Source organism: Bombina bombina, chromosome 3 (genome assembly GCF_027579735.1).
Source record: "Bombina bombina isolate aBomBom1 chromosome 3, aBomBom1.pri, whole genome shotgun sequence".
Lineage (NCBI taxonomy): Eukaryota > Metazoa > Chordata > Amphibia > Anura > Bombinatoridae > Bombina > Bombina bombina.
This window is the reverse complement of record NC_069501.1, coordinates 1,208,795,231-1,208,816,377: the sequence shown is the minus strand read 5'-3', so window position 1 is coordinate 1,208,816,377 and position 21,147 is coordinate 1,208,795,231. Positions and strand designations below refer to the sequence as shown.

General features: G+C 41.7%; 1 protein-coding gene across 1 annotated transcript in view; it reads right to left on the bottom strand.

The window, feature by feature from the left end:
• The window catches only part of CCDC90B (coiled-coil domain containing 90B), a 228,197-nt gene extending 227,343 nt beyond the window's left edge, over positions 1-854 (bottom strand). The window contains exon 1 of the mRNA XM_053708664.1: positions 719-854. Coding sequence (XP_053564639.1) covers positions 719-797 — 79 coding nt within the window. The 5' untranslated portion in view covers positions 798-854. The remainder of the gene's footprint in view (positions 1-718) is intronic.
• Between the last annotated feature and the right edge of the window lie 20,293 nt (positions 855-21,147).

Here is a 21,147-nt window from a genome sequence, read left to right as displayed (position 1 = left end):
ATATAGCTCTGCTAGCCTGACAAGAACAGATTGGTTTATTTAGGTCAGGAACATACATTAAATTAATATATAAAAATAGAAAAGGCATTTTTGAATGCAACAAAAACTAAATTGATTACAATGGGTGCACACAACTAGGCCTTATAGGTAACACGGCCATTAGCAGAAACTTTTTAATAAAAAGTAGAATTATGATTTCTGAGGAGCCTGAAGAATGCATTTGTGATAAGTGAAATGATAATTATCAGACACTGAAGAACTGGGGTATTTTTTCTAAAAGCTTTTTTCAAAAATGTTTTGAACTCACAATTTGCAGTAACCAAAATATATAATAGAACATCTGCTTATTAATTGTGTTTTTTTAAATACCATGCACTCTAGTACCATAGAAAGTGTGATGACTTTATACTTTCTAATGAGCACTGGAAAATTATATAGTAAAGACCGTAATATACAGCCCTACACAAGCTTGTGACAAGGGGTGTTGCTGTCAGTCAGTATGATTGACGTATTTTATGGAAACTACAGTTAATTTGCAATAGGCAAAATGTGAATGATCAATAAGTGGACAATAAAAAGTAATCGCTGGTTGTGTTGTGCTGATAATGGGTCTGTGCATGAACTGATTTCTATTAGAAGCTATGTGATGAACATAATAACTGCATCAGACTGATGCAGCAGAGTCAGGTTAGTGAGGGTTAACTTTCCTTTTCCTTACCTCTCCTCCATGCCTTATAAGCTGTATGTGCTCTGCTGTCCCGTAAACACAACTGTCTACACACCCAGCTGCCCCTCATGCTGTTTCTGTAATAACAACAACTACAGCAAAAGTTGTCATTCACTCTTTACTTCCGCGTATCTCACTTCCTTTCTGGTGCATGTTGGGAAATGCAGTTTTTTTGCATTTGCAATAAAAGTTAGTGGAGTAGTAGTAGTTAGTTTACAGTGTATAGTCACTTGCATGATACTTTTCTTAGCACAAGCAGCTGAATTAAACAGTTGTATCTTACCTAACCTGACAACTTTGGAAATACTATACAATCGTTTGCATATTTAGTTTTATTATTTTACATAAATAAATGTATTTATTTTAGGTGCAAATACCCATTTTAGTCTATTTCCATTTTTTAAAGTTCTTCCCTATCCATGCTAGGAGCAAACAGAGAAAAATATATTACATTAACTTTTCTTAATAACCTCATGCAACATTTTAAAGAGACAGCAACCACCTTGTTATTAGGGGATTTTATTAAAGACTAGTCCTAAAGCTAGGGTTGCCACCTTTTGCCCAGAAAATTCCTGGACATTTTTGAAGTGGGCGTGGAGAGGGTGTGTCTCAGGGTGTGTCTCAGGGCACGGCCTCCAATTCATTATGAAATCAATATATATATATAAATAATATATTATATATATAATATATTATATATATAATATATTATATATATATATATATATATAATATAATATATTATACTGTATATATAATATATTTTATATATATATATATATACTATAATATATAAATATATATAATATATAATATATAAATATATATATATATAATATATATATAAATATATATATATATATTATATATATATATATATATATATATATATATATATATATATATATATATATATATATATATTATATATACTTCCACTTCTTTTATAAAACTACATTATACATTTAAATTGTGTCCTTGAAATTCACAATTACTAATTTTACATAGCAGATTCTGGTTTTGCACTTCACCTTATGCAGGTGCATTTTCTTCAGCCCATCCTATTCCTTCCTGCCTCCTGCAGCCATCCAGCCAGCCTCACAGACAGGAGACATGGGGCTCTACATAGTCTGCTGCCGAACTAGAGAAACTTATGGTCGGGCGCGCGCGCGCGCAATATCCTGCCTCTCTCTGCCGCAGGATGTGACGAGTTGACTCCCCTCCTCAACCCTCTTCCCCCCTCCCTCTGTCTCTCCTGCACTCCACCACGGCTCCACCTACCCGTTTTTTTGTAACCCCGGGCTAAGCGCTCCTCTGGGCAGCTTAATTTTTGAAAAGTCTGTGCTCACTGCTGCTTGCTGCGCCAGGGGAGCACATAGCCCGGGGCATTTGAGGCTAGTTCCGAGACACGGGACAAAGAGCCTCAGACCGGGACTGTCCCGGTGAAACCGGGGCGGGTGGCAAACCTACCTAAAGCCCGTGTACACGGGCCATTTTTGCAGTACAGCGGTCCCACCCCTTGCTCTCTCTCCCCCCTCTCTTTTACTCTCTCTCTCCCCCCTCTCTTTTACTCTCTCTCTCCCCCCTCTCTTTTACTCTCTCTCTCTCCCCCTCTCTTTTGCTCTCTCTCTCCCCCCTCTCTTTTGCTCTCTCTCTCCCTCCTCTCTTTTGCTCTCTCCCCCCTCTCTTTTGCTCTCTCCCCCCTCTCTTTTGTTCTCTCTCTCCCCCCTCTCTTTTGCGCTCTCTCTCCCCCCTCTCTTTTACTCTCTCTCTCTCCCCCTCTCTTTTGCTCCCTCTCTCCCCCCTCTGTTTTGCTCTCTCTCTCCCTCCTCTCTTTTGCTCTCTCTCTCCCCCTCTCTTTTGCTCTCTCTCTCCCCCCTCTCTTTTGCTCTCTTCCCCCTCTTTTTGCTCTCTCTCTCCCCCCTCTCTTTTGCTCTCTCTCTCCCCCCTCTCTTTTGCTCTCTCTCCCCCTCTTTTGCTGTCTCTCTCCCTCTCTTTTGCTCTCTCTCTTTCCCTCTCTTTTGCTGTCTCTCTCCCTCTCTTTTGCTCTCTCTCTTCCCCCCTCTCGTTTGCTCTCTCTCCTCTCGTTTGCTCTCTCTCTCCTCTCGTTTGCTCTCTCTCTCCTCTCTTTTGCTGTCTCTCTCCCTCTCTTTTGCTCTCTCTCCCCCTCTCTTTTGCGCTCTCTCCCCCTCTCTTTTGTGCTCTCTCCCCCTCTCTTTTGCGCTCTCTCCCCCTCTCTTTTGCGCTCTCTACCCCTCTCTTTTGCGCTCTCTACCCCTCTCTTTTGGGCTCTCTCCCCCTCTCTTTTGTGCTCTCTTCCTCTCTCTTTTGCGCTCTCTCTCCCCTCTCTTTTGCGCTCTCTGCCCCTCTCTTTTGTGCTCTCCCCCCCTTTCTTTTGCGCTCTCTCTCCCCTCTCTTTTGCGCTCTCTCCCCCTCTCTTTTGCGCTCTCTACCCCTCTCTTTTGCGGTTTCTACCCATCTCTTTTGCGCTCTCTCCCCCTTTCTTTTGCGCGCTCTCTCCCCCTCTCTTTTGCGCTCTCTCCCCCTCTCTTTTGCTCTCTCTCTCCCCTCTCTTTTGCGCTCTCTCCCCCTCTCTTTTGCGCTCTCTCCCCCCTCTCTTTTGCGCTCTCTCCCCCCTCTCTTTTGCGCTCTCTCCCCCCTCTCTTTTGTGCTCTCCCACCCCCTCTTTTGCGCTCTCTCCCCCTCTCTTTTGCGCTTTTTCCCCCCTCTCTTTTGCGCTCTCTCCCCCTCTCTTTTGTGCTCTCTCCCCCTCTCTTTTGCGCTCTCTCCCCCCTCTCTTTTGCGCTCTCTCCCCCTCTTTTGCGCTCTCTCCCCCTCTCTTTTGTGCACTCTCCCCCCTCTCTTTTGTGCTCTCTCCCCCCTCTCTTTTGCTGTCTCTCTCCCCCCTATCTTTTGCTGTCTCTCTCCCCCTCTCTTTCCCCCTCTCTCTTTTGCTGTCTCTTTCTCTCTCTCTCTCTATTCCCCCTCTTCTGCTCTCTCTATTCACCCTCTTCTGTTCTCTATCCCCCCTCTTTAGAGCTCTCTGTCTCTCGGCAGCCCCGGAATCTGGCCCCGCCCAGCCCCGTCCGTGTCACGCCCACGTCACAACCACTGGCCATGCCCACATCACACCCACCAGGCCACGCCCACTCTGCACCTGTCCAGTCATGCCCACTTTACCACACAACGCCAGGTCAGTTAGAAGGCCAGGTGTGTTTGTCCTCGCGTGCATTCTCTACTGCGCATGACAGCTTCGGACAAACACACTTGGCCTTTTATTATATAGGATAGGAGGCAAATATTTTGCATCAAATCTTTACTGATTTCAAAACAGCAGCAAAGAAAAACTGAACAGAAAGAAAAAAACAACATAGTAACAATGAATAACCAATCACAATACAGCAGCACAATAGCCTGTACAGAACAATATTAGCACTTCATCTTTTCTTTGATGAGAAAATAAACCAAAGGAAAAGGATTCAAATGCACATCCAGTGGGCGATGGAACTGAAGTCATTGGGGAAAAAGAACCAACAGGAACCGGTCCACAAAAAGAACAAAGAAACAACCACCAAATTACACTGAAAAGAAAGAAAAAAAGGCAATAACAATTGCTCTCCAGCAGAAAGAATAACAACAAGGCAAACACATAAATCAATGAAGACATACAAATTTCTTATACAATTTCTATATTTCCCTTATTATATATATATATTATTTTTTTTATCTAGAGAGAGGACAAAGAAAAAGGGGAAAATATTCGCCTCCTGTCTTTAATGAAATCTAGATTATTTAGTCACCAAGGATATAATAATCTGAATTTTATAGCAAGACAGAAGGCTTCATATTTTGCAGTTTTAACGCACCAAGAGAGGAGACTCAGAAGCGTGAAGAATAGGTTCAAAATAAAAACAAGAAAAGGTGCTCGAAGAGGACCAGTCTGCAGCTCTAAGAATGTCCTGCACTGGTTGCTGCCAGCCATAAAGGCCCTGGAGGCAGCTGCACCCCTGACAGATTGAGCTCAAAAAGAAAGATCGATCCCTGCAGAGGACATAAGCCAGCGAACACACCTGGCCAAGGTAGGAGAAGGGAAAAATAAACAATTGCCCCCTTTGAGCAATACGAGAGGAAGCCATCCTTGAAAGGTAGGTTTTCAAACACAGGGCCACGCAAAGGAAGAAGAAGAGAACATAGATTTAGTGCGTCGGAAACTGAGAAAGTGACGCCCTCCGGAGAAAAGGAGAGACCTTCACATCCAACGCACGAATATCTGAAATCCTACGGAAGCAAACCAGGCAGAGAAGCATGGTCAACTTTGCAGACAACTGCAGAAGGGATAGCTCTTCGTTAGAGGGCCAACTCCTCAGAAAAGAGAGGATGATGGACACATCCCAGAGATGAGAATAGCGTGGGGAAGGAGGAACTTTCAGCTGAATAGCTTTCAGAATCCGGCATACAAGGGGGTGTTGTCCCACTGGAACACCGTCAATGGGGAAATGACCCGCTGAAATGGCACAACATTAATGGAAAGATAAGCCTTTCCTTGTGAAAAAAGTTCTGAAAGGAAATTCACTATAAGGACTACAAGGACCAAAAAGGGAACAGCCTCCCTGCTACAACACCAACTAACCCATGACGACCAGGCTGCAGCGTAACATTTCCTGGTGCTAGGGGCCCAAGAGTCTCGAAGGAGTAATTGAGCATCTCTAGAAAGGCCCTCGGAAGACCAGGCTTCCCTGAAATCTGCCAAGCCAGCAGGGGAAGGCGATCCTTGAGAATGAGGGGATGAGGATCCCCTCTTGAGTCTGAGAGGAGATCGGGTTGTTAAGGGAGGAGAGGCGGGGACACTACATGCGATCGTCCGCCGCACACTGAGGATTCAATACAATGTACCCCTTTTATATTGGGGTACCGTTGCATTCCTATTGGCTGAAAAATTAAAATCAGCCAATAGGAATTAGAGCTACTTAAATCCTATTGGCTGATTTATACATACATACAGCCATTAGGATTTAAAGGGATAGTAAACCCCATAGTTTTCTTTTATGATTCAGAACTTACAATTTTAAACAACTTTCCAGTTTAATTCTATTATCAAATTTTCTTTATTGTCTTGTCATCCATTGCTAAAGGGACAGAATTGTACTACTGACAGGAAGCTGAAAATATATATTTAGCCAATCACAAGAGACAAATGTGTGCAGGCACCAATTGACAGCAGCTCCCACTAGTGTATGATATGCGCGTATTCATTTTTTAACAAGGGATACTAATAGTACGAAGCACATTTGAAAATAGAAGTGAATTTAAAAGTGTCTTAAAATGACATGATCTATCTGAATCATGCTCTCATTCCTAGTGGCTGAAGAATCAAAATTAGCCAATAGGAAGGCAAAAGTACCCCAATATAAAAGGGGTACCTTGAATTGAATCCTCAGTGTGCAGCGGACGATCGCATGAAGAGGACCTCCACAACGAACAGATGGACCTCCGCCTGGTCCTCGGCCTCCGTGCATCGACTGCTCCGCCTCCGCAGGGATGAAGAAGATGCTGGTCCCGCAATGGATGAAGGTGAAGCTGCCTGGATGAAGATGCTTCACCGCTGGGATGATGATCTTTCACCGGACTTCAGTAACTGTGTACAGATTTTTGGTTAGTGTCGTTTTTTTTTTTTTGTTTTTTTTTTAAGATTAGGGCTTTTAATGGGCCGAATGCCCTTTTACCCCTTAGTGACCACAGCACTTTTCTATTTTCTGACCGTTTGGGACCAAGGCTATTTCTACATTTCTGTGGTGCTTGTGTTTAGATGTAATTTCCTCTTACTCATTTACTGTACCCACACATATTATATACAGTTTTTCTCGCCATTAAATGGACTTTCTAAAGATACCATTATTTTTATCATATACAGTATTAATTTTAGTGTGGTGTATTGTAGCAATTATGGCACAAATGGTTGTAACTGCTTCTCTAGGATCCCCTTTGTTCAGAAATAGCAGACATATATGGCTTTGGCGTTGCTTTTTGGTAATTAGAAGGCCGCTAAATGCCGCTGTACACCACACATATTATGCCCAGCAGTGAAGGGGTTAATTAGGGAGCTTGTAGGGTTAATTTTAGCTTTAGTGTAGTGTAGTAGACAACACAAAGTATTGATCTAGGCTCATTTTGGTATATTTCATGCCACTATTTCACCGCCAAATGCGATCAAATTAAAAAAAATGTTCACTTTTTCACAAACTTATGGCACAAATGGTTATAAATGCTTCTCTGGGATCCCCTTTATCCAGAAATAGCAGACATATATGGCTTTGGCATTGCTTTATGGTAATTAGAAGACCGCTAAATGCCGCTGCGCACCACACTTTTTTTTATGCCCAGCAGTGAAGGGGTTAATTAGGGAGCTTGTAGGGTTAATTTTAGCTTTAGTGTAGAGATCAGCCTCCCACCCGACACATCCCACTCCCTGATCCCTCCCAAACAGCTCTCTTCCCTCCCCCAGCCCACAATTGTCCCCGCCATCTTAAAGGGACACTGAACCCAAACATTTTTCTTTCGTGATTCAGATTGAGCATGCAATTTTAAGCAACTTTCTAATTTACTTCTATTATCAAATTTTCTTCATTCTTACATTTTTGCTTTTCAAATAAACATACTAAGAGGTATGTTTATTTGAAAAGCAAAAATGTAAGTTTAGATCCCGGCCCATTTTTGGTGAACAAACTGGGTTTTCCTTGCTGATTGGACAGCACCAATAAAAAAGTACTGTCCATGGTCCTGAACCAAAAATTTGCTGGCTCTTTAGCTTAGATGCCTTCTTTTTCAAATACATATAGCAAGAGAACAAAGAAAATGGAAAATAGGAGTAAATTAGAAAGTTGCTTTTAAAATTGCATGCTCTATCTGAATCACAAAAGAAAAAAATTGGGTTCAGTGTCCCTTTAAGTACTGGCAGAAAGTCTGCCAGTACTAAAATAAAATACTTTTTTGTATTTATTGTTTATTTTTTAAAACAGTTCTCTAACCCTCCCCCCTTTAACTTATTGTCCTCCATCTTTGGTACTGGCAGCTGTCTGCTAGTACCCAGTTTGCCATATAATTTGGTATTTTTTATATTATTTTTAAAAATAAAAGCTATTTTTCTGTAGTGTAGCTGCCCTCCCTCAATAACCTACTAAAGACCGCTGCTCCATAGCCTGTCCGCCTGCTCTGAGGCGGCTGACAGAGATCGCCGGAAATCAACCCAATACAATACGGGTTGATTGACACCCCTGCTAGCAGCCGATTGGCCGCAAATCTGCAGGGGGCGGTATTGCACCAGCAGTTCACAAGAACTGCTGGTGCAATGATAAATGCCGACAGTGCATGCTGTCAGCATTTATCGATGTGCAGCGGACATGATCCTCAATATCAGATCGTGTCCTCTTGTACATTAGTAAATAGGCCACATAGTGTAGCGTTCCCGCTTGCTCCCACCAATGTGCGCGCCTGACCCCGTACACGCGCCCGTGCACGCTCCCTGGTCTCCGCACAGGATCCCGCCTCCCTCTGACAAAGATCCATCATCGATGGCTGCCCACTCGCCTCCCTGTAATGGCTCCCACCCACCAACAAAGCCTAAAAAATGTTATTGCAGGATGCCTCAATATCGAGGCATCACTGCAATAACATGAAAGCGACTGGAAGCGATCAGGATCACTTCCACTGCTTGAAACCCCTGACTACAGTAAAACAGCTGATTACTCATACAAATACACTTTTCAGGGCAATGGGTAGATTAGTTTATTTTTAGTTAGGTTTTTTTTTTTTTTTAAATCAAGCTTTATTGAGCAAAACTAGTAAGTGAACAATTAAAAGTGGAAGCATATTGTAAACAAGATACAGGGGTTTGTCGTTATTAACATTGAACTTTTTAAGGGTTAAGTCCTTGTAAGTTATTTTTTTTTATTTTCTGGGTTTGGGGGGTGGGGGTTTGTAATGTTAGGGGGTGTTAGTTTTTATTTGTTTGCAAAAGAGTTGTTAACTTTAGGGCAATGCCATACAAAAGGCCCTTTTAAGGGCCCTTGGTGGTTTATTATAGATTAGGTTTTTTTTATTTTGGGGAGGTTTTTTTTTTTAAACGGGGTGTTAGAATAGGAATCATTTTATTATTTTGGATAATTTAGTTTGTTATTTTTTTGTAATGGTAGTTTTTTTATTGTTTGTAATTGTAGTTTTAATTTTTTTTTAATGTTAGGTTTTTTATTTTTGTAATGTTAGGTTTTTTTATTTTTGTAATGTTAGGTTTTAGTATAAGCTTAGGTTTTATTTTTATTTCACAGTTAAGTTTGTATTTATTTTTAAATAGGCAGTTAGTTAATAATTGTAACTTTAATTTAGATCTAATTTAATTATGTTAAAGTTAGGGGGTGTTAGATTTAGGGGTTAATATAGTTTAATTTAGGTTGTTGCAATGTGGGGGCCAGCGGTTGAGGGTTTAATAGGTTTAGTTAGTGTTGGTGATGTCAGTGTATGGTGATTTAGGGGTTAATAGGTTTAGTTAGTGTCGGCGATGTCGGGGAACTGTGCAAAACACACTCGAAAATAGCTGTCTTTTTAATTAATAATAATAAAGGTTATATTTTATAATTTACCCTGAATCTACTAATACTTGAGATATATATATATATTACAGTGTATAGAAGCATACCCTTTCTGACATAACTCACACCACTGTGACTTATGTCATTTCAGTCATAATTTGTCTTATATGCTTAAGCACTGCTCCTATAGATTACCCACTTATTTAAGTATAACTTTTGACAAGGTATCTAAGGAGATAACAAAAAGAAAGAGATAATAACTTTTTGGTTTGGTTCCTACCCTCTCAATTCTATCATCTCCAATGCATGGGAAAAAAGAGATAGTCTGCCTACAAAGGGAATTAAGAGGGAAGAAGGAAAGGACAACAAAGGGGTACTCACTTTGGGTGGAGGGAGGACCTGGCGCTAGAGCGGGTCTGGGAAGGGCCAGTCTGGTCCTGGCTGATTGAACTTGTGAAGGGAAGAGGGCTTTTGGAGTGTAAGCGGGGTACTGCTGGAAGGCGACTGCATGATGCTCTTGTGCCATAAATTGTTGACAGCTGAGCAGACGACCCCTGAATCTGCCGGCCTTGCCAAAAACCCGACTAGTGGGGTTGAAGACTCTCCTAAGGGAGGCTTAGATCTTGTCTAGCGAAGTAAAGATAGAGACATATGGGGGTAGTTATCAACGTGTCTACTTTACCTGCCTTCGCCGGTTCAATACACCCGCCTAAGCTCGCCTACCATCGCCGCCGCGGACCTGCAAAATTTCACCTAAGTTATCAAAAAAGCTGTCAAAAAGCCGCGCACCAAGTACGGGGCGATGAGCAGCGGACTGTGAGAGTTATCACTCATCCGATCTCGCTGCTCTTCGGCTTTTTGACAGCTTTATTGCTAGCCTGTCACTAAGCACCCACACTAACTACACTGTTCTACCCCCTATACCGGCGCACCCGGAGCCCCCCGCAACTCAATAAAGTTATTAACCCCTAAACCGCCGCTCCTAGACCCCGCCGCAACTCTTATAAATGTATTAACCCCTAAACCGCCGCTCCTGGACACCGCCGCCACCTACATTATACCTAGTAACCCCTATCCTGCCCCCCTATACCGCCGCCCTCTATAATAAAGTTATTAACCCCTATCCTGCTGATCCCGGACCTCGCCGCAACTAAATAAATAGTTTAACCCCTAAACCGCCGCTCCCGGACCCCGCCGCAACCTATATTAAACTTATTAACCCCTATCCTGCCCCCCCTACACCGTCGCCACCTATAATAAATTTATTAACCCCTATCCTGCCCCCCCTACACCGCCGCCACTGTAATAAAATTATTAACCCCTAAACCTAAGTCTAACACTAACCCTAACACCCCCCTAACTTAAATATTAATTAAATAAATCTAAATAATATTTCTCTTATTAACTAAGTTAATCCTATTTAAAACTAAATACTTACCTTTAAAATAAACCCTAATATAGCTACAATATAAATAATAATTATATTGTAGCTATCTTAGGATTTATTTTTATTTTACAGGTAACTTTCAATTTATTTTAACTAGGTACAATAGCTATTAAATAGTTATTAACTATTTAATAGCTACCTAGTTAAAATAAAGAGAAATTTACCTGTAAAATAAAAACTAACCTAAGTTACAATTACACCTAACACTACACTATACTTTAATAAATTATTTCTATTTAAAACTAAATACTTACCTGTAAAATAAACCCTAAGATAGCTACAATATAATTAATAATTACATTGTAGCTATTTTAGGATTTATATTTATTTTACAGGTAACTTTGTATTTATTTTAGCTAGTTAGAATAGTTATTAAATAGTTATTAACTATTTAATACCTGCCTAGCTAAAAGAAATACAAAATTATCTGTAAAATAAATCCTAACCTAAGTTACAATTAAACCTAACACTACACTATCATTAAATTAATTAAATAAATTAACTACAAATAACTACAATTAAATACAATTACATAAACTAACTAAAGTACAAAAAATAAAAAAATAATTTACAAATATTTAAAAAATATTACAACAATTTTAAGCTACTTACACCTAATCTAAGCCCCCTAATAAAATAACAAAGCCCCCCAAAATAAAAAAATGCCCTACCCTATTCTAAATTAAAAAAGTTCAAAGCTCTTTTACTTTACCAGCCCTTAAAAGGGCCTTTTGCGGGGCATGCCCCAAAGAATTCTGCTCTTTTGCCTGTAAAAGAAAAATACAACCCCCCCAACATTAAAACCCACCACCCACATACCCCTAATCTAACCCAAACCCCCCTTAAATAAACCTAACACTACCCCCTGAAGATCATCCTACCTTGAGTCGTCTTCAGCCAGCCGACCCACCGATGGAACCGAAGAGGAGATCCGGAGTGGCAGAAGTGATCATCCAAGGGGCGCTTAAGAAGTCTTCCATCCGATGAAGTCATCATCCAGGCGGCGCTGAAGAAGTCTTCCATCCGGGCGATGTCATCTTCCAAGCGGCGTCTTCAATCTTCTTTCTTCCGGATCCATCTCCATCCCGCCGACGCGGTACATCCTTCTTCCCCGACGGACTAACGATGAATGAAGGCTCCTTTAAGGGACGTCATCCAAGATGGCATCCCTTCAATTCCGATTGGCTGATAGGATTCTATCAGCCAATCGGAATTAAGGTAGGAAAAATCTGATTGGCTGATTGAATCAGCCAATCAGATTGAGCTCGCATTCTATTGGCTGATCAGAACAGCCAATAGAATGCGAGCTCAATCTGATTGGCTGATTGGATCAGCCAATCGGATTGAACTTCAATCTGATTGGCTGATTCAATCAGCCAATCAGATTTTTCCTACATTAATTCCGATTGGCTGATAGAATCCTATCAGCCAATCGGAATTGAAGGGACGCCATCTTGGATGACGTCCCTTAAAGGAGCCTTCATTCAGTCGTCGGCCGTCGGGGAAGAAGGATGTTCCGCGTCGGCGGGATGAAGATGGATCCGGAAGAAAGAAGATTGAAGACGCCGCTTGGAAGATGACATCGCCCGGATGGAAGACTTCTTCAGCACCGCCTGGATGATGACTTCATCGGATGGAAGACTTCTTCAGCGCGCCTTGGATGATGACTTCTGCCGCTCCGGATCTCCTCTTCGGTTCCATCGGTGGTCGGCTGGCTGTAGGATGATCTTCAGGGGGGTAGTGTTAGGTTTATTTAAGGGGGGTTTGGGTTAGATTAGGTGGGTGGTGGGTTTTAATGTTGGGGGGTTGTATTTTTCTTTTACAGGCAAATGAGCAGAATTCTTTGGGGCATGCCCCACAAAGGCCCTTTTAAGGGCTGGTAAGGTAAAAGAGCTTTGAACTTTTTTAATTTAGAATAGGGAAGGGCATTTTTTTATTTTGGGGGGCTTTGTTATTTTATTAGGGGGCTTAGATTAGGTGTAAGTAGCTTAAAATTGAAATATTTTTTAAATGTTTGTAACTTATTTTTTTTATTTTTTGTAACTTAGCTTTTTTTATTTTTTGTACTTTAGTTAGTTTATGTAATTGTATTTAATTGTAGTTATTTGTAGGTGATTTGTTTTATTAATTTAATGATAGTGTAGTGTTAGGTTTAATTGTAACTTAGGTTAGGATTTATTTTACAGGTAATTTTGTATTTCTTTTAGCTAGGTAGTTATTAAATAGTTAATAACTATTTAATAACTATTCTAACTAGCTAAAATAAATACAAAGTTACCTGTAAAATAAATATAAACCCTAAAATAGCTACAATGTAATTATTAATTACATTGTAGCTATCTTAGGGTTTATTTTACAGGTAAGTATTTAGTTTTAAATAGGATTCATTTATTTAATGATAGTGTAGTGTTAGGTGTAATTGTAACTTAGGTTAGTTTTTATTTTACAGGTAAATTTCTCTTTATTTTAGCTAGGTAGCTATTAAATAGTTAATAACTATTTAATAGCTATTGTACCTAGTTAAAATAAATTGAAAGATGCCTGTAAAATAAATATAAATCCTAAGATAGCTACAATATAATTATTATTTATATTGTAGTTATATTAGGGTTTATTTTAAAGGTAAGTATTTAGTTTTAAATAGGATTAATTTAGTTAATAAGAGAAATATTATTTAGATTAGGTGGCGACAGTGTAGGGGGGGCAGATTAGGGGTTAATAAGTTTAATATAAATTGCGGCGGGGTCCGGGAGTGGCGGTTTAGGGGTTAAACTATTTATTTAGTTGCGGCGAGGTCCGGGATCCGCAGGATAGGGGTTAATAACTTTATTATAGAGGGCGGCGGTATAGGGGGGGCAGGATAGGGGTTAATAGGTATAATGTAGGTGGCGGCGGGGTCTGGGAGCGGCGGTTTAGGGGTTAATACATATATTATAGTTGCGGCGGGGACCGGGAGCGGTGGTTTAGGGGTTAACATATTTATTATAGCTTGCGGCGGGGTCCGGGAGCGGCGGTTTAGGGGGTAATAACTTTATTTAGTTGCGGCGGTGTAGGGGGGGACAGATTAGGGGTGTTTAGACTCGGGGTACATGTTAGGGTGTTAGGTGCAGACATCTCTCATAGGAATCAATGGGATGTCGGGCAACAGCGAACATGAACTTTCGCTATGTCAGACTCCCAATGATTCCTATGGGATCCGCCGCCTCCAGGGCGGCGGTTTGAAAACCAGGTACGCTGGGCCAGAAAAGTGCCGAGCGTACCTGCTAGTTTTTGATAACTAGCAAAAGTAGTCAGATTGTGCCGCACTTGTGTGCGGAACATCTGGAGTGACGTAAGAATCGATCTGTGTCGGACTGAAGCTTACGTCACTAAATTCTACTTTTGTATCTAGGGCTTGATAATTAAGGCGAATCAGCCTCGCCACAAATACTCTGCGGAATTCCAGCGTATTTGAGGTAGATACGTTGATAACTAGAGGTCAAAATGTCTCATGATCTGTAAAAAAGGTTCTCCAAAAAGTAGGCCCCTAGCTAAAGAACCTGCTTCCTCAACTGCAAGGACTGCAAGACTAGAATTAATACACAACAAAGCAGATCTTCTGTGCTCACTAGATAGGGCCACACTGGCATTGTCAAGAAAACAGAATGCCCGAAAAACCCATTCACGGATGCAGAAAGGATCCAAAGAAGAGCCTGATAAATGGCTTTGTCTGCATGGTGAAGGATCTGGGCCAAAGGACCCAAGCTATCCAGAAGTTTGTCTTGAACTCCCCTCAGAGCCTTATCCATGTCCTTCCTGGGATCCTTTCCCTTTCTAGTGAGGAAAGTGACCAGCTTGACATCAAATTCAGGAGTTACAGATTCCCTACCAGGAAGGGAAGGTCTACAACACTTGGCACACAACATGTTGCGATCCTCACGATCGAGGGGTTTTCGGAAAGATTTTTCTAAAAAACGGGAAAGCTTAGGAGCTAAAGACCAGTCAGAGGACCTCGGGTGTTTAATATGCTTGAGACTAAAAATAGGGTTCCCAGTAGGGTCCACTAACTTGTCCTCTTGCTCAATAGGGGATGACTGAAAGCGAAAAGCCTTGGGTTAGGGAGCAGAATGGCCAAGTTCTTGGTCTGATTGGTCATCAGTTTCCCAATCCAAGTCTGGAAAAGATTCCAGATAATAGTCATCTAATTCAAAATGATCAGAGTCTGAGCTCTGAAGCCCCCTTGCACACCTTGGGGCTGAAAGGGTTCTTTTACCCCGTTTAGCCTCCGTGGAGGAGGAGGTTCTGACACCCCTATGTGAAATGCCCAGGGGAGGGGCATGAGATTTTGCCCTTATGAGGAGCTGGTCGGGATCGTGCTTTCCAATGGTGTTTACAGGAAATAGGAGGTTCAGAATCTGAGGATGATGATTCGCCTAAATGCGAAGGGTGAGATTGAGTGAGTTCAGAAATCACCTCAGGAGAGGGGGAGGATTAATTCTGCTTGAGCGCCAGGGCTAAAGTGGAATTAATGTATGCAAACATCTCCTCTTTAGATTGGGAGGGCAGGGAAGGGTCATTGACAGAGGGGGCAGATTCCATAATGAATCGCAAAAATAAAATTAAGTAACACAATCTAAACAAATAAATAATATAAAATAAAGGCCTTTATTTAAATAATAAATTAAATAAAATGAGGAAAATAATACAAGAATATATAAACAGGACCAACTATGTAAAACTCAGAAAGAACCTCTGGGCCATCATGAATACAAAATAAAACTAAATGGTTAGAGCTGATATCACTCTAACACTGCTCACAGAAAAAGAAAAGTAGAGTAAAAATATAGTAAATATATATATATAAATTGTTGAAGAGAAAAAATACTGTGAGTGTTTTTTTTGCACTAAAGTACTTATGAGACCAATTTAACTGAAAAGATAAATATACATATATATAGCAGATCAATAACTGCCTAACTAAAAAACTTGTTGAAAAATCGGTTAAAAAGAGGCCATTGGTTAATAAAGGCCAAGATTAAGAGAGAGGCCAACAAGGCCTCAAGCGCCAAATTTAGCCACACGACAAATCCGGTATCATCCTGAGCAGCGGCTTACACATCCAACCGGATGAAAATCGCTGGTCAGATGCGTGTCCGCGATCATTCAGGATGGTACTGGACTGGGGACAAGACCGCGATGCGGTCACGTGACGACCGCAATGTGGTCACGTGACGGCTGCGATGTGGACCGGAGGAGGACGCAATATGGATGTAAAGGCACAGGAGACCGAGAGAAGACACTCTGTTGGGATAAAAAGATTTGAACAAAAAACTGACCACCATTAAAAAATAAACTTTGAAATCTAGGTAACGATATAACTGGGCAGAAAAAATAAACTAGCATAAAACAAGATAAAAAACACAAAGAATATATAAGATAGATAAGATACGATTAAAGGGATAGTCAAGTCCAAAAAAAACTTTCATGATTTAGGGAATGTAATTTTAAACAACTTTCCAATTTACTGTTATCACCAATTCTGCTTTGTTCTCTTGGTATTCTTAGTTAAAAGCTAAACCTAGGGCTTCATATGCTAATTTATTAGACCTTGAAGACTGCCTCTAATCTGAATGCATTTTGACCACTAGAGGGCATTAGTTCATGTGTTTCATATAGATAACATTGAGCTCATGCACGCAAACTTACCCTGGAATGAGCACTGATTGCCTAAAATGCAAGTCTGTCAGAAGAACTGAAATAAGGGGGCAGTTTGCAGAGGCTTAGATAAAAGGTAATCACAGAGGTAACAAGTGTATTTCTATAACAGTGTTGGTTATGCAGAACTGGAGAATATGTAATAAAGGAATTATCTTTCTTTTTAAACAACAAAAATTCTGGTGTTGACTGTCCATTTAAGTACTTAAATACAAGCTAGAAAAATAAACATTTCATTAAATACAAGTAAAAAATAAAGAGACATGTATATAGGGGGACAATACAAGACCTGCTGTTCTGGATTCAGCAAAGAAAAGAGGATGTGCTAATATTGTTCTTTACAGTTTATTGTGCTGCTGTATAAGGTGAGGAGGCTGCATTCCTTTGACCCATTACCATATAAAACCATTGAACCCCCGATCCCCATTTTAACTTATCTAAGACTTATCTAAAATAAAAACACAGACACAGTAGTTATGGCGAAATGTGGAAAGGTCACAATTTATTACTTAATTGAATTTTGCCACCTTTAAACTATATCTTGCAAAATTCAGCCATAAAATCAACTTCAAAAGAACATCAAATAATGCCACTGCATTAAACCAGAATTTTTGGAGCCACGCCTAGGGGGGTGTAACCACTACCCCCCCCTGGCAGGGCAGTTGGAGAAGGGAGAACCCACGGCATAGCCCTCCCCCTAGATAGACCACCGGATCACCCCTCATGGCTGAGTATGCTGCGGGATCCTCCCACCCCCCATTCTGCCCCGCCCACGTGCCGGACCCACGTTGCGATTGTATGATCAATACTACAAAACAGCTGCCGTTTTCTATCCTCCAGCCAGCGAAGACCGCCAGGTCACCTGCTGCCCTTCGGTTGCGCTGTGTTCTTCCCCTTATTGAGGAGCACGGGCGGTCTTACTGCGAACCCCTGATCCCCATTTTAACTTATCTAAGACTTATCTAAAATAAAAACACAGACACAGTAGTTATGGCGAAATGTGGAAAGGTCACAATTTATTACTTAATTGAATTTTGCCACCTTTAAACTATATCTTGCAAAATTCAGCCATAAAATCAACTTCAAAAGAACATCAAATAATGCCACTGCATTAAACCAGAATATTGGGAACCACGCCTTAGGGGGGTGTAACCACTACCCCCCCTGGCAGGGCAGTTGGAACGGGAGAACCCACGGCATAGCCCTCCCCCTAGATAGACCACCGGATCACCCCTCAGGGCTGAGTATGCCGCGGGATCCTCCCACCCCCCATTCTGCCCCACACATGTGCCGGACCCAAACTTCACCGCCACCAAAAGAGCCCCTCTCTTTCGGCCAACACCTTTCCTCCTCTGTGACCTTTCCTTACCTTTACCAACTCCTGGCACATCCCTTTGATGTCCACCAGCATCTGGTCATTCCCTTCATCCGTCAAGTGCACACCATCTCGTCTGAATAGCTCAACTTTTTTTTTTTGCCGCTATCAGTGGGTGCTCCATCACTCTGCCCCCTATCTCCCTCATTACCATCGCTGCTACCTGATTCACCTTTCTCCTTGATCTATACTTACTCGTATACAAGTTCCTCCAGTACAATCTTGACACTATGTTGGACCATATCACCAGCACTGATGGCCCTGCTACCTTTAACCATCTCATTCCTTCTGACACTTTCTCTTCCGGCTCTCTGAGCGGGTATGCTCCTATATTGTTTTCCCCGAGGTGTATAATCAGGGCATCAGGACATCCCTATTTTAACCTGTACTGTTGGCACTAACTCATCCCACCTTATCCCTCTTTTGCCTATCCATATGATGCTAGCTTCCTTATGCAAAAAACCTATGTGTACCCCTTGCCCTGACGCTGCTGCCCTAGCCTGCGCCCAATAAACGTAGGAATGCCCCACTATCCAGACTCTTAATGTTTTGCCTGTAATAAAATAAATTTCACACGTTAGTAACTATTCATCTGTGCTTTTCCAAACCTCGCCGCACACCAAACCAACACAGCAATAATAATACCATCTTATCTATATCCCTCCTGCTTTACTTTCTCGCATCCTAATGTATGACTTATAGGCTGCCGATTTCCATCTCCCCAGTTTTTTATCTGTTCCTCTGAACCGCCTCTGCTTGCTGCAGCGGTTGCCTCACCTATTCTAAAGGAGTGTGGGGCAAAGTATGCACTCCCCCACCCTAGCTTCCTCACCACCCTCTGCAGTACGCTCTTGAATTGAAAGATTGTTACCTCCGACCCATCTGCATGCCTCAGGAATGTTCGCCCTTTGCCCCTTTGAGTTGCTAGATAACTTTTCACACAGGCCACCGGGCACAGTGTCCCTCCTGTCCCTACCATATTCAACCATGCCCCTTTTCCTTCTGTATCTGTCTTGGATCGTCTTACAAATACCAGCACTGCTTCCTCCCCGCATCTCACGTCCCCTGTTTCTACTCCCCCTTTTCCTACCTTCATGTTTTTTGGCAGCAGCTCCCCTATCCTCATTGCTCTGTGGAAAGCCACTATGAATGCTGTCCTGAAAATTATCGCCTCGTCTGTGCTTGCGCAAACCCCTGACAATACCCCTACCATTCTTTCCAATCTATCTTTTGTTACTGGTTCCCTCCTATCGGTTACCTTCTCCTCATCTCTCACCCATGCCCCCACAATCTTTTTCACTATGAACTTCTTAGTCCAATCTATTCCACCATATAGCTGCGTGCAATATGCTATCCCCGCTAGCACTGATCCTAACCGCTCTTTTTTAACCCCTTCTCTCCTTAGCTCCATCGACCTTTCTAGGAATCTTCCTTCCTCCCCTTCTCGTGTCCCCTTCCTATACTTGCACCATAGCCCCCCATATTTACTGTAAACCGCCCATTTACTTGGTGCCAGGGCCTTCGACGAGTTCCTTGATTCTGTCTATCCGTTGCCAATCTGCCAAAGAAGTCCAGGGCAACATTCACCTTCTTGTCTGGCATTGGGGGCTAGACCCTAAACTTCTCCCATTTAAAACGGGATAGCGTGTCCGCCACTACATTTCTGAAACCCGGAATATGTTTGGCCCTGATACAGATGTTATGCTTTAAACATTTCAGCACCAAATACCTTAGGTACCTAATTACTGGTAGTGATGATGCCGATAGAAGGTTGATGACCTCTACCACTCCCCTGTTGTCCGACCAACAGATTAAATTTCTATTTGCCAACTCCTTGCCCCATAACTCTATTGCTACCACTAAGGGGAATAGCTCCAGCAGTTCCAAGTTCTTAACCCAATCCATTTCCTTCCATCTTTCTGGTCACCCTCCTGCGCACCACTTTCCCCCTTTCCATAAAAAAACTCAAGTTCCTCCGATAGAATTTCCTTCTCCCAAATCCTCACCCCATTAAACTCAAGAATGAATCCCACACTTTGAGATCTTCCTTCAATTATTTGGTTATTCTGATTTTATGTTCTGGCTTCTTTATTCCACAGGTACTCAACTCCAATCTTCTCTTAAATACTCTGCCCACTGGTATAACCTTACACGCAAAGTTCAAAATTCCTAGGACTTTCTCCATTTCCCTGAGCGATATTTTTCTACTCCCTACAATTTCCCTTATCAGATCCCTGGCCTTTTTCCCCTTCTCCTCTGGTAACTCGCATTGGCCCTTCACGGAATCTATGACTATACCTAGCAAGACTAGCTTGGTACAAGGCCCCTCTGTCTTCTCCATAGCTACCGGTACTCCCAAAATTTTCCAACATTCGCAAATAATTCACCTTTAACCTTTCGCAATCGTTAGCTCCCGCTAAGCCCATCCACAAAAAAAAATCATCGAAATAGTGAACAACATTGCCCATACCAGACTTCTTAATGCTTAACCAATGCAAAAAAGAACTACACGAAATTGAACACCCTATGGGTAAACTTTTATCAACATAATAGTTGCCATTAAAACTTGCAACCCCTTAATTTAAAACTCTCTGGGTTAAGGGGCAACGAACGAAATGCTGAATCTATGTCAATTTTTTATAACAAAGCTCCCTTACCCAAAGCCCGCACCATATGCACTGCCCTGTCAAAAGACTGGTATTCAACAAATGAATCATTTTTAGCTATTGCATCATTTACTGACCCTCCCCTGGGGTAAGATAGGTGTTGGATCATCCTGTACTTGCCCTACTAAATCCTCAATCATTTTTTCTTTAAATGTGCCTGCCCTCCTCCCTAATTTTACCTCCTTGTCCAATTTCTCTTGCAGCAAACTGGTACCACAAAACCCTCAGACAAACTATGCTCTAGAAATTTTTTATCCTCTATGTTCTCATATGCCTGTAGTTCCTGTAACAACCTATCTATCTTCAGTGGTGTTTTGGCCAACCCCCAATCCAACTCCACTGCTGGTATTACCCTGCCCTTGAAAGGAATACCTGGGCCTATTCACATTGCCCCTTTTACAATCCACACCAGAGTGACTTCCGTTACAATATCTACACACATGCCTATATTTACAGGAATTCCCTCTATCACACCTCTTATCGTAAAGACAAAAATATTTTTCTGCCATTGCATGGTGTTTATCAGCTTATATCCCCTATGCAACCCCTCCTCCTAGGACATCACGCATATTAATTAATCAATCCAGGAGAAGCATGACCATCTGAAACTGTAAACCTGGCTTATCTAGTTTACATAGCTTCTAAACAATGCTTAA